Below are 14568 nucleotides of genomic sequence, written 5' to 3'. Positions count from 1 at the left end.
TGTAGTTTTGTGCTAGAGCTATGAGGCTAATGTGCTTAATGGACGTTTATACATCATGAATTAGCATCATGCCATGCCTTTTTCTGACACTGTGTAACATACTGTTCTTTAAAAAGTGAATAAATGTACATACAAAATTCAGGCTTCAAGAGGCCTGTTACTACTGTTTTTAACTATGTGGCGTACTGTCGTTGGTAGATTTGTGAATCAGATGAGAGGGTGGTGTATCTTGACCTGGAAAGCAGCAGGTTTGTGAAGAGTTAGTTCGCTGAAAACAAGTGTGATGAATTTAATATGTTTGAGGCATACGGTGGTAATAATGTCACAGTGCAACGCTCCTTGATAATGAACCTCTTATAAGAGCCCATCACTTTCCCATCATGCACAGATGGTCAAACATTTTGCTTCCATCCAGCAATACCGTGAGCCCCTGTCTGCAAATATCATTATGAAGCTAGCAGTTTATTAGTTACCTAATATCTGGACAAAATAGAACGGCACAGCACAAGTGGTGCCATAAAGTGCAGGAAATTATGAGAAAGTGAGAGGAAAAGAACTAATTTGCCCAATATAACAATTTTTTGTACAACTTTTTTTTAAAGGAGTATGCTTATTTGATCCAAATGAAACATCTGGCGCTGTTAAAGCATCAGCAGGGAGAATGTCACCTTCCTAGGCTGGTTCTGATGCTGAGCAATGCATATCCTGCCTTGTTTAGAGTGAAATTGTGTGAGAATGTTGGTAGTGGATTGTGAGTTTTTGTTAAGAGCCCATAAAAGTTTAGAAATGCCACTGATAAAATTTTATAAATTGACTTAAAGATAAGGTTTTCTGAAAAAATCTGATTTACTAATTTTCCCCCCTACCACTCAATGTTTCAGTCGGCCAGACATTTGTTGTCTGAATTTTGCTTCTTTAGTTTTGTACTAGAGCTGTGAGGCTAATGTAGCTAACATGTAATGGAAGCCTATTTCACTCAAAATCTTTGTTGGTTTTTGGTTATGTGGACTTTGGTTATGTGGTATTTCTGTACTGTATAAAAGTCAGAAACCACCTTTTTAGATATTTAAATTCCAATCAAAAAGGCCATTAGGGTTTTTTTCAGCTTTTCAGTTATTCAGTTACTTTAGACAGAAAACTCATTTTTAACAGAATATTACACCGAAGCCTCAACAACTAAATATAAAATGTATATGTCCTCCTCCTTCTGTAGACTTGCTTTCAATGAATCTGGAGGGATGTTTTTCCATACCTCCAAAATTCAGTTTTAGACATTGGTTGCATTCTGCTTCTAAATAATTCCAGATATGTTGAGATCTGGACTCTGGAGTGGACAGTCCATTGTTCTGAGAGCTTCTTTCTTTGATTTGCAGGTTTTTTTCTCTTTGCATTATTGTCTTTTCTCAGTAATGGCATCTTGACAACTACACATCCTTTCACACTCATAGCACTGAATTGTCTTCTCACAGTGGAAGGATGGACAGAAACACCTGTGGATTTTTTCAGTTGTGAAGATGCTTGATCAAAGCTTTACAGGCTGTTTATCTGATGGTGACAGTTTTGGTGGTCTACCAGGTCTTGCACGGTTGTTGAGTGATCTAGAAACTCTTGTTTTTTTACTTGTTTCTTTTGACTCTCCCTTTCCTTATGAAAATGGAGTACTTTATATCTAATATTTAATATCTTATATCTAACCACCTCATACGTAACTTGTACCTAAAGCTCCCTTATCATGATCAAATAAAAGAGTATATAGTGTAAAACATTGCCGAAATTTCAAAACACTGTTTGCTCCACAGTCTGTACAGTCTACGTATGGAAACTAAGCTGCAAAAACAATCCATTTTAAATGTGCTGTTTCTGTGATACCAACATATTTGCATATACCCGCCCACTGCCTACAGCAGCTAAGCTCTGCCCATTCACACTGAAGCTATGAGGAATGTTTTAATTTGGACTGCATTTCGAATGAGGCCAGCCAATCAAAGCAAAGGTCATTTACTTACCTGTACTAGACATATGAGTCTGATAGATACAGTAAGAAAACCAGCTTGTTTAACTGTAAGTGTTAAAGGTTGGAAAATGTTTATATACGAATGAATTATGATGTTTTTCTGTACATAAATGAAAACCAAAGTTAAAAGTGGACAATAGAATAAAAGACAGATGGGCCACGTAATGGGCCACACAATGGCCATTTTGACTGGAAATTAAATAAATGAAGGGTGGTCTCTGACTTTTGCACCTTGCTGTATGTTAGCCCTGTACCTCCAGTGCAAAATGAGTCAGGCACAAATTATGTCTTGATTGATGGACTACATTTAGGATAAGAGGGGAAAATTGTTCACCTTTGATTTTTCGCTGAAACATTCTTTGAAATAAAAGGAAGCTAAACCATGTATTGCTTTTAGTGTCAATCACATGGGTGCATAAAAAGGTCTAATGAAGCAGGTCTAATTCTCCTCAGTGTCTGTATTTTTGCCATGTGAGGTTATATTGTTGAATCACAAACGCACTGTGGGCATCATTAACGTTTCTGGATCTGTGCCTTAGCCTAAGCCCACAGTATCCCACACACAGCTGCTGCCATTCATGCTCTACAACACACACACACACACACACACAAATGTGTGGGACTGTCACATTCCTCAGCAGCTCCTTATCATGAAGTGTGCTCAATTCAGTATGACATCAGTTCATCCATTCAAAATTAATTCAAATTATTCCTCCGAGTCACTGAATCTGATTATCTGTATTCACTTAATTTATTACCGTAAAATGACATTCCAGAGATGTCATCACATAAGGATTTCATCTCCTATTCAGAGCAGCAGACTAAAAGCAATGAGAAGGATATCATGATATCTCTGTCTTTTGTTCCTTTTCCTTTTGAAAGTGCAGCTGTACACTTATTAAAAGTCCCAGATAATTTTATTTAATATTTTACACTGGCAGATAGTCAAAGGGTGCCACTGTGACTTCATCAGGTTAGGTACCTATCATGTTTAAAATGAGTTTGATCAGATTTAGGACTATAGTCACTGCATGAAAATGTGAGAGATTCTCCAGTCAACAATAGTTTGGCAAAAAATCAAGTTCACACAATTTTCTCATTAGCCCAGATAGCATCTGCCAAGATACACTGTATGCCTAGATGTATCCAGACACCTGTTCTGATGAGTGAATTCAGCTACTTTCAAGTGCACCTATTGCTAAGGCAAGTCAAGTTTATTTTTATGGGTCATTCCACTAAATTGGTTGAAAGTCTATTTTGGACTTTTAACTGACTTGGACTTCAGACTAAAATCCATTGCTTTGAATGACCTCATATCTTAGTTATGTTTATTTTATTAAAACAAATGATTGAATATTCCATTTTATGACTACCAAAACAATCATAACACTACTGAAATCTAACCAAATGTTTCAGTAGTGATTTTTGGTAGTGACAATTTTAGTGCATTTTGAGCAGAAACGTTAGGCAGTACATGACTAGCAAACACAGCTTTGAACAGTTGTACACGTATAAAGTCGTAATATCTTTCAGCAAAACACAAAACGTTCACCTAATTGCAGAAAATATGTGATTCAGTGGTGATAATTCTTAATGTTACACACTGATTTTCAGACTTTGGGACACATTTACTTCAAAACAATGGGACCAAACTGCTCACCATGTGGCCATGAGGGACAGAGATCTTACTTCCTACTATAAAATGGCCCCACCTATAGTCTAAAACTCTTTGTATTTCGGTAGTGACATGCAAAATAGGACAGCAGTTTTTTTTAATAAAGTTTTTTTTTTTACTGTAGGACTGCAGTTTCAACTACTTTGGTAGAATGTATAGCACATTTCATAATTGTAATATAAAACCTAATAAAAATGAAGTAGAATCAAGTAAAAATACATACAGATTGAAGACGCAGAAATAAAGTGCATCTCTTAGAGCTCATTTATAAGTATGCAAAAACGTAAACATTTTTAACCTGGATTTTAACCTGATTCGCTACATTTGGGGCCCACCAAGATCTTCTGAGAGTTGGCTCCTGTTGTATGTAGCATAATTTAGTTTGAACTCTAGTCTCTACTAGCTGACCTGTATCCATAGATCTAAGAGACCTAACCAGTTTATATTCTTTCAACTCATCTGAGATGTATTCTGGGCCAAAACCATTCAGTGATTTACAGACTTATAGCAGCACTTTTAAATCTGTTTCGTAACTTAACTGGAAGCCCGAGATATTAGAACTGGAGTGATGTGCTCTGTTCTCTTGGTGCTGGTCAAAACTGTTGCAGAAGCATTCTAAATGAGCTGCAGCTGTTTAATGGTCTTTTTGAGAGGTCCAATTAGGGAGACCATTATGGTAGAGATAAAAGCATCAATGAGTTGTTCTAGGTCTTGTTGGGACACCAAACATTTGATTCTGGCTGTGTTTTGTAAGATAACAGAAGGCTGGTGAAGCTGAGATCTGAGTCTATTAGAATACCAAGATTCCGACTTTGGTTTGCACTGATTAAAAAGTCTGTTCTCTTTGTCACCAAGCACAATTTCACACAATTATTCCTGTTTAACCTCTTAAATAGCAGAGTCTGCTGGCAGGCCCAAAGTTTTATTACACATTTCTATAACCTAAGAATAGTTCAGCCAGCTTGCTTTGAAGTCCCTGTAGTTAATGAATTATAGACCTTAAAATGTAATAAGCCTTGGATTTTAAGGGGTTAACTGAAGAAAATAATCATCTAATGACAGAGCCAGTTATATATGTGTATCATCTGCATCTAATATGGTAATCAGTGTTGTTGTTCCGTAGGGTTTGTGCTAAAGGGAGGATATACAAATTGAACAAAAGGGATCTGAGAACGGATCCCTGGGGAACTCCGCATGTCATAGCCACCCTATCAGGTTTATAGTAACTCTGGCCTTCTAAATAAGAACTAATTAAGGGCTGTTCCAGAAAGTCCAACCCAGTTTTACAACCTGTCTAGAGTATTCAGTGATCTACAGTATCAAATTACGAGCTAGCAATCCCAGAACTCTTACTTTACTAGAGTCAATATTTTGCTGTATATCATTTAATACCATTAAAAGTGCAGTTTCAGTACTGTAGTAGGGTGAAACACCTGATTAAAATTTATCAAAAAAGCCATTAAATTTGAAAAATGCTGATATGTTCAGTTGTGCACACACAGTTTGTATGATTTTCGTAAAAAAAAAAAATTGGCCATAGAACACCATGCCTAATGCCAAACGGTAGCTAGAGAGGTGTAAAGCCCCCAAGCAGTGAGCTGTGAAACTGTCTTCTCTAGAGTGATGGAGCACCATCCAGTACCTCTGGGATGAGTTAGAGTGAAATATGTGATCTAGAACTAATCATCCATCATCAGGTCCTGACCTCACTAATGCTCTTGTGGCTGAATGCAATCAAATCTTCACAGCAATGTTCCAAAATCCATCTTTAAGTAAATCCAACATTTCAGTTTTGAGTGATACACAGAAATAACCAGTCCAGTTAATTAGAACTTACTCAGTTTAGTGTGATTTACTTGAATTCATTAACTACATATTACTTAATCAAGTGTCTTAGAATCTACTTAACACAGTTGCATGGAATCGCTTGACATAACATTTTTAAGTAAAAAACATTTCATTTTTTGAGTGTAGTGTAAAGCTTTTCCAGAAGAGAAGAGGCTGTTCATGCAGCAAAAGGGGACAAACTCCCTGTTAATATCCTTCATGGAACAATGGATGAGCAGGTGTCTACAAACTATTGGACATGTAGTGTATACTTGGTGCCTCATCAGTTTTACACTGAGGGTGTTATTTATAAAAGTGGACAAAAGTATAGATAAAATCCAGGCTTCAAGATGGCTGCTACTGTTTTAGCTTTGTATGTACTTATATATCGCATTATGTTATGCAGTGTCAGTAACTATGTAAGCTGGTTAGCACTTTGAATCAAATGTGTCTCATGCAGTTTACATGATGGTAATTGGCGAAGTATATGCTTTTGTTTGCATGATGCTGTTGGTGAGGGGGAAATCGTGCACTGTGACGGCATGTTTTCTTTTCAGCAAATCGTCCAGCCATCCAAACCAGTGTTTTTATTTAATGACGTCCCCCGACTCTTTGCCATGTGACTGGTACACTGGCTGACAGTTTCCCTTCTGGCACTAAGCTAATTTCGTATGTGTATGCTTATTGATTAAATGTGTTCTCTTGACTTTATTCAGATCCTAGCTGAGTGTTCAAAAAGCGTAGAGGAGAGAAGAGTGTAATATGCAGAATTGGAGATATTGTCATGCACAGTGGTGTCACTCTGATCCCTGCCGCTCTGCACAACTGAAACTTCCGGATTGCCTTTAGACCTATGACTTGTGACTGTAGACCTTCAGCCATATAAGAAGAAGCCTTGAAGTCTGCTCTCTCCTGATAGATAGATAGATAGATAGATAGATAGATAGATAGATAGATAGATAGATAGATAGATAGATAGATTTCTGTTCTTCATGTAAATCACTGCTGTTTACATTACTATAACGTGCTCAAATGCGTCTCAGGGCAAAGTGGTTTGAGCGATTAGATTTGTATCCATTTTAAATACATTTTGGGTGTGTTTATACTTATGCATTTATATATGTGGCTTGGCCTTATCCAGATATAATCCTGATACTCAAGATGACTCAAGTGGCCAGGTGTAAATGGGGTCTAAGCAATCCCTTGGATTTAATAACTGGTTGAACCTCCTTTGGCAGCTATAACCTCAACCAAGTACTTGCTTTCTGTGGTTGTGGATCAGACTTGCACATTCAAGAAGCTGCTGCATACTTACATGTACACACCATAGGTTTATCTACATACTGATCAGTTCTGTTTTTTAATTTTGCAATTTAATTTTAGCCCCCTTTTACCCTGTTCTTCAGGGGTCAGGACCCCTAGTTCACCAACCAAAAATATCCAGCCCACAGCGTCCTGTGGGCAGCGTCCTGTAACCACTGATGAAGAACTAGAGGATGACCAACACACACTGTGCAGCAGCAGATGAGCTACTGTCTCTGACTTTACATCTACAAGGTGGACTGACAAGGTAGGAGTGTCTAATGGAGTGGACAGTGAGTGGACACAGTGTTTGAAAACTCCAGCAGCACTGCTGTGTCTGATCCACTCATACCAGCGCAACACACACTAACACACCACCACCACGTCAGTGTTACTGCAGTGCTGAGAATGATCCACCACCCACATAGTACCTGCTCTGTGAGGGTCCATTGGGGTCCTGACCACTGAAGAACACTGTAAAAGGGGGCTAACAAAGTATGCAGAGAAACAAATGGACTACAGTCTGTAATTGTAGAACTACAAAATGCTCCTATATAGTAAGTGGAGCTGATAAAATGGACAATGAGCGCAGAAACAAGGAGATGGTCATAATGTTATGCCTGATCGGTGTATATATATAATGGTAAATGGTTGTGTATGAAGTGATATCGGTGCATCTCTAGTCGCAGCAGTGCTCTTCTATGGAGATTACACAAGCTATATGCGCAATACTGAATGCCTGTGTCAGCAATGGGTGCACAGTGAAGTAGCTGAACTCTGTGTTTACAAAAGGTGTATGGATACTTCTGGATATAGACAGACAGCTATAGTCAATTGAATAGTTAGACAGAGAGAGAGGGAGGGAGAGAGAGACAGAGAGAGAGAGACAGAGAGAATGCTTTTTCTGAATGCAGTCAGTAGGATGTCAGGCTGAGTGACATCATCCTGAGCCAGAGCCTAAATGAGGATATTATTAGACTTTATCAGCTGCATCAGAATGCAGGGCATGTAGCACAAGGGTGGGCCATCAGCATGCGGCACACACACTGTACCGCTGAATCATCCGCATGCAGCGCAACACTCGGGTAGTTTATAAGGATGTATGACGGGTAGATGCATGGGTTTCTCTCTTTCTCTCTCTCTGCACGTTTAACAGCAAAAAGAGAGAGACAGAGACATGCAAGGGTGGAGGGCAGAGAACACTCACCCAGCCTAATTAAGGCAGCCGACATCGCTGGCAGCCTGAGCAGCTGTCTGAAAGGGGCTTATGAGGGGATGTGTTCTGCGCCATTATCACAATACCTATGACTCACTGTTCTGTAACATGTGTCCTATTTTTAAACTGCTTTGAATTTAAAACGCTCCTTTGGTTTCTATACGGCAAAATGAAGTGCGTACAGGACAGCCACACAGGGCCAATGCAAGTGGGTGCTGGGGTGGGTGTTATCTTCCCTCCAGATCTTGCCTCTGCCCATCCCCAAGTACAAGCAGTCCTTGTAATCCTCCTCTTTTCATGTCTCTGGTACAAGCTCGGTGATTTGTATGAGCAATATATATACATTTTTTACATTTCGTTCCCTCTTAACCAATAATCAAAGTATGCGCTTGTTAAAGTTTTTGGGCCTCATTCACCAACCATTCTTAGTAAGAAATTTCTTCTTCAATCCCACTTAGGCAGTATTCACACAGATTCTGACATTCACCAATGTTTTCTTATTTGTTCTCAGGTAAGAACAGAATCTACACACACTCAAGAGCACAAAGGTGCAAACAGTTCTGCAGTTTAAGAACACGTCATGAATCTGACGTAATTTTTTTCTTAGGACCTTTCTTAAGAACAAATTTAAGGAAAAACTTAATTCCTCAGCTAACAGGCTCCTTGCTACATCAGCCAATAGATGTCCACATTGACTAACGTTAAGCTAAGTAATTGGAGAAATGAAGCTAATTATGCCCTGGCTACGGATGGCTGTGGCATCACCAGGGATCGAATTCACACTTTCCTGGCAATAGTGAAAGCTTAGAACGCTTAGACAGCCATCTTGAAGACATTTGAATTCATTTTTGTACAACTTATGTAGATATTACTATGTCAAAATAGTAATTTGAAATCAAAAATGATTGCGGAACATACAATATAAGCAAATAGTTGGTGTTAGATAGCTATATAGACAGATAGATTGATAGACAACCTGCAGTACACACTTATTTCCTAAAAATGTGCACTGGAACAATGATGAAGGCCATTATACCTTCACTGACCATTACTCCCCTCTGCCTCCCTGCATGGCACATCATAAAACAGCAGTATCATCTGCTGTGTTGAGCTAACTGTTTCCATTTAGGGTGGACAACTGTTAGTTGTTGTCCATTTCAAGTGACTGCATTCAATGTCAACTGAAATTGGATATGATTTATTCTGCACAGGGAGTGGAAAGAGTTAGAGGGAAGAAAGGGTAAGTTAGATGCTAGATGTTGGTAGATCGGTGAGAATTGAGTGTGTGAAGCCTTTTTTTGGCGGCTTCTTTTACTGTTTTCCCATCCAAGTCTGTCTTCTCTTGAGTATCTATTTCAGAATCTCTAACTACGATAGCTAAATAATAAGATTTTTAAAAATGCTATTTATACAGCAGATTTTAAAAATAGACGTACAAATTGTTTTTCAAAAAGAACTAAATCAAGCTAAAAAACAAAGGAAAGCATAATCTAATGAATAAAGACAATATAATGTTGTTGAAACATGTTTTTTTGGTGGAGTTTTTGGTCCTGGTTGGTGGAGTCTAGTTAAATGCGATATAAAAGTTTTATAAAGCTATACTTTGGCAAAAAATGTATGCAGTCGCAAACTTTTATTCATTTATATAGATAACAATATGCCACACAGTGTCAGAAAACACATAAGCTGGCATGGTTTGACAGTCCTAATAAGCATCATGTTTTGGTTTCCCATAGATTTTTTTACTTGCCAGAAGGTGGACCCCTGGTACCTTCACATTGAGTACGAGAGGTTAGCACAGCAACCTTTACGGTGAGCTGTGTAGGGATGGGTAATAACAGAACACACGTAATGGCACTACATAATCAGGATGCAAAAAAATGTAGCTATAAAGGTAACCAATGTCAAGTTTGTAACAATAGAAGAACCCTTTTTGGTGCTATAGAGAACCAATTTAAAAAAGGTTTGATATAGAACCATATACAGTATGTTCTCCATCAGTCTGAAGAACCATTTTACCAGGCAAACTATTTAAGCATTACATGGTTCTATATAGAACTTCTGATTGTAAGTAGAACTATTCCCTGTATTAAAGAACATATATTCATATACAAAATTGATTGTAAATTGCTGCACTATGTAAGTTTGGGGATTTGGAGGCCTCTCTGGTTGGCCTGTGTAATTGCACGTAACATGTGGAAGAACATTTTCTACACGGCAGTTGTGCTTCGGACCCCTTCCCCAAGATTCTGATGATTGCGAGTGCTTTGTAAGAGAATTCAGTCAAAATTTGGTGAAACGTGTCTTCTGAGGAAGTGAATTATCTCCTATTGCCATGATATCTTCACCAGCATAATTTTGATTTTGCATTTGAGACTTAAATATCGAGCCAGACCTTCTTTTTGAGTCTGTACATGGAATGTTAATACATAAAGACGAATGACGTGGTCCAAAAAACTGTGAAAACTGACCCAACACCTTCTTATTAATTTAAACTACAAGCTACTTTGATGGGAAAGGGGTTAAAACATAAAGTGAAATGAATAATACATTGAGAGTATGAGTATGTGGAGAAATATAAGGAGTAAATACTGCGGAGACGCCTTCACCTGAACTACAACTTAAAAAGGGCCTCACTGCTCCAATTTGGTCTCAGAACAATGGGACTCATTCACCATCCATTTTTAGGAATGAAATTTCTTCTTAGAACTCAAACAGTTTTGAAGATTTCAACATTCACTAATGTTTTCTTAATCGGGATTTGTTCTTAAGTAAGAACAGAATCTACACACTCAAGAGCACAAATGTGTGAACAGTTCTGTGGTTTAGAAACACATCATGAATCTGATGTAGATGTTTTCTTAGGACCTTTCTCAAGAACAAATTTAAGAAAAAACCTAGGAAGATATTCGCCCAATGACCCTAAATATTAAGTCAGACCTCCTCTTTAAGCCTGTGCATGTGACGGTAATACATAAAAACATATTACATTGTCCGAAAAATTCTCGACCCGACAGCTCTGATTTTTAATTTATTATTCCAGGCCGTACATAGTAAAGCAAAATCAGCTTCTTAAAAGCTTTGACTTGAGTATTTTTCTCATGGATTATTCTAATTATTGCTTAAATCATTTTCCATAAAGGTATCTTTACTTTTATTCAAGTTTAACTATTGAGTTCTTTACATAACACTAACTGTATTATCTAGTCTTACGTTTAGAACACCACTTCTGAAATATGAGTTATTCTGTTTATTCATTTATCATAACTTCCACAAATTTTTCAAACTTGGCACATGGGGCAGTTCAGAGAAACTTAATGATTCTAGTTTCTTACTATGGTGGTGAAATGAACCGTGTGTCATGAGGTCTACAACACAAATATTTAGCTATTTTATTTACTATGCAAAATGACCAGAGAACCTACATCTGTCTTCTGAGTTTTTATATGTAATGTTGATCATGCTAAAATCATTAAAATAAATAGAAAAATAAAATAAAAAAAAACTTTCTCTGGGGACTATTTCACCTCAATTCCTTTTTTGAAGCATGCTAGCTTCAAGATTAGCATATTAGAATCATTATGTACATTTTTGTGCAACCAAATTGATTTTATTGAATTTATATTGATTCTAGACTTTTGAACAGTAGTGTATGTAACTGAATTTCTTTGTGCAGGTTGTAAGGCACTGCTGAAGTGTCTGTCAGGCAAGTTTTGCAGCCGAGAGCTGATCGGGATCATGGGGCCCTCGGGGGCCGGCAAGTCCACCCTAATGAACATCCTTGCTGGGTACAGGTGAGTGCAGGTATATGTATGAAAGAAATTAAGAGTCATAGAAAGAGAAAGGATTAATATGTATTGCTTTGCCAGAGCTCATTTTGTGCCTTCTCTCAGTGTATGTACTTGCTGCGCCATTACGTCATTCATTTTCATACATTTTAGAATACATTCATACATCTATTCATGTGCATATTTCCCAGAGGGCCACCGCACCTGTAGACTTCATCCAGTTGCCCCCCGTAACCACTAAATAATCATTATCAGACCACCACACAGCTGGCCTCTCCTTCTGTCGTCTGTTTTATCTCTCCTTTTCTGTCTCTCTCTATTTTCCTCCTCTCCTTTCTGGCATGTCACTTTTGTGACCTTCTCATTTGGTCTCTTCTACTGCACCTTTCTTCCTTTCTCCTACCTCTTCTTTGAGATACGCCTACACAGCCACAGTTAATGTCAAATCACAAGCCCACTCAGAGTGCAAGCGGTACAAAGGCTTACACCTTCAGTGGCTTTCTTTCTTATCCCTCTCTTTTCTTTTTTCTCCTCTTCCTTCTCTTTTCCTCAGAGAAACGGGCATGAAGGGTCAGATTCTTGTAAATGGGCGACCCCGTGACCTCCGCACCTTCAGGAAGATGTCCTGTTACATCATGCAGGACGACATGCTTTTGCCGCACCTCACCACGCGGGAGGCCATGATGGTGAGAAATCCACAAACACACTGTTGTCCGGACTAAAGTTATCATCAATAAAAAAAAATAATAAATGAACTGTGAACAAATAGATTCATTAATTGTGATTAAAATGCTTTGCAAAATTGTAAACCAATAAAGCAAAACTGTAATTGGAATCATACATTTCTAAATGGAAAAAATACATTTATTACCTAAATGTAAGGCTCAACATTAATTTATATGTGTTTTGTTATTTAATCAGTTCATTTTACATAATTGGCTAAATTGGGCTAAAGACAGCAAATAGCAGGGGGAGTGTCCATGTCCAGAGATGCACTTCAGCAGCTCTTAAGCTCAAATTGCTTAAATTGTTGTTGGCTTTAAATATGACATCACAACAAACTAAACAGCTTTTAAACAATTCATATTTCTTGACACCCTTTGTTTACAAACATCTTAATTTGTTCCCTAGTGTTTGAATGACCTGATGGACTACAACTTAGACTTAGTTTGCATGTACAGCCCTGCCTTCATCCCTATCCTTTATTTAGTGCCAGTTGTTACCTGCTACAGTCTGTTTCTACAGAATAGAAGAAATGTTATGATGTAAGAGAAGACAAGCACGAAGATGCTTGGGCCCCTATTCAACACATACACTGCTGCCTTACAGGTTTCTGCTAACCTGAAGCTGAACGAGAGCACGGAGGTGAAGAAGGAACTGGTGAGTAGGGCTACTAGCATTTTAGCAAGCACTGCTCTAACATTTTTCCACTTGTTTCACTCTTTTATAGAAACATCTCAAAACTGCTAAGCAATTATTGTCATAGTTAAACCCAGTTCCATCCACAGAACCCCTTAAGAGCTAGGTGTATCTAATATTAATGATGAAACATACATTTTGGTGAACGTTTGTTTTTCAAGTGATGCTGCTAGCACTGTTTGTTTTATGTTTAATTTGACTAATAATGTCTGTATGTATTTTATGGGTTTCAGGTGAATGAGATCCTCACAGCTCTAGGCCTACAGGAGTGTGCACATACTCGTACACACTCTCTCTCTGGAGGTCAATGCAAGAGACTGGCTATTGCACTGGAGCTGGTCAACAACCCGCCTGTCATGTTCTTTGATGAGCCAACCAGGTGCTGTTCTATTTCACATGTCTGTATATGCAAATGTTTATAGAAAACATGACTGATGGTATGAAGCACTATTAAACCTAGTTTATATATTGTGTATATATAGTCAGATGCATAACTATTGGCACCTTTGGTTAAGATGGGTAAAAAGGGTCATAAAAGTTCAATTGAAGTAAATTGACACCCTAGTAATTATGTGCAAAATGTAGCTGAGGCATGTTCCCATTTAAATTTAAATCCAGTATGCAGGATCTCTTAAGTGGTCATCTATGATTTCCTGTTTTACTGGGGTTATAAACATGATGACACATGGTGCCAATTGGCCTTAAACATTCATTAATGTGGGTAAGATTAGAGAATGCATAAATGAAATAAGATTTATGTATGCTGACCTGGCTATAAAATGGCTATAAAAATAACTGCATGGCTTAAAATGTCCATATTCGCTGTTAGAGCAGTAATTAAGAAGTTTAAAACAACCAGAGCTGTAGTGAACTTTCCTGAAAGAGGACACATGTTTATTTTATGTCCCCCACACAATAAGTAGGATGGAACCTTTTTGGGATTACCTTAGTCTCCAAAGCTACAATTAGATGTTACCTCCATGCCAACAAACTACTTGGAAGGAAGAAAGCCTTTTCTTTTATCTAACCATTATCTAAACATAAGCACTTTGAGTTTGCTAGACGCTATTGGAACTGACCAGAACAAACCAACAAACACTCTAGAAACTAGTTAGACATAAAGACATAATGGATTCCACAAAGTACCAGGAGATTTTAATGAAACTTTGTCCAGATTTGCTGCTCTGTATTCACTCTCATCAAGCATTCTCGGAAAAGACTCTTTGCACGTATGTTGGTAAAGTTGGGAAGTTGCATAAAGTATTAAATAAGGGTGGCAGGAATTTCTGAGACTAACTTCTGTTAAAGGTCAGATTTCACTCATATT

At 37.9% G+C, this 14568-nt stretch overlaps 1 protein-coding gene across 1 annotated transcript in view; it reads left to right on the top strand.

The window, feature by feature from the left end:
• The window catches only part of abcg4a (ATP-binding cassette, sub-family G (WHITE), member 4a), a 47999-nt gene that overhangs the window by 20713 nt on the left and 12718 nt on the right, over positions 1 to 14568 (top strand). The window contains exons 3-6 of the mRNA XM_036580452.1: positions 11711 to 11828; positions 12376 to 12508; positions 13152 to 13202; positions 13475 to 13620. Of these exons, the coding sequence (XP_036436345.1) occupies positions 11711 to 11828; positions 12376 to 12508; positions 13152 to 13202; positions 13475 to 13620 (448 nt within the window). The remainder of the gene's footprint in view (positions 1 to 11710; positions 11829 to 12375; positions 12509 to 13151; positions 13203 to 13474; positions 13621 to 14568) is intronic.

Source organism: Colossoma macropomum, unplaced genomic scaffold (genome assembly GCF_904425465.1).
Source record: "Colossoma macropomum unplaced genomic scaffold, Colossoma_macropomum, whole genome shotgun sequence".
NCBI lineage: Eukaryota > Metazoa > Chordata > Actinopteri > Characiformes > Serrasalmidae > Colossoma > Colossoma macropomum.
This window is presented reverse-complemented; position numbering and strand designations above follow the sequence as displayed.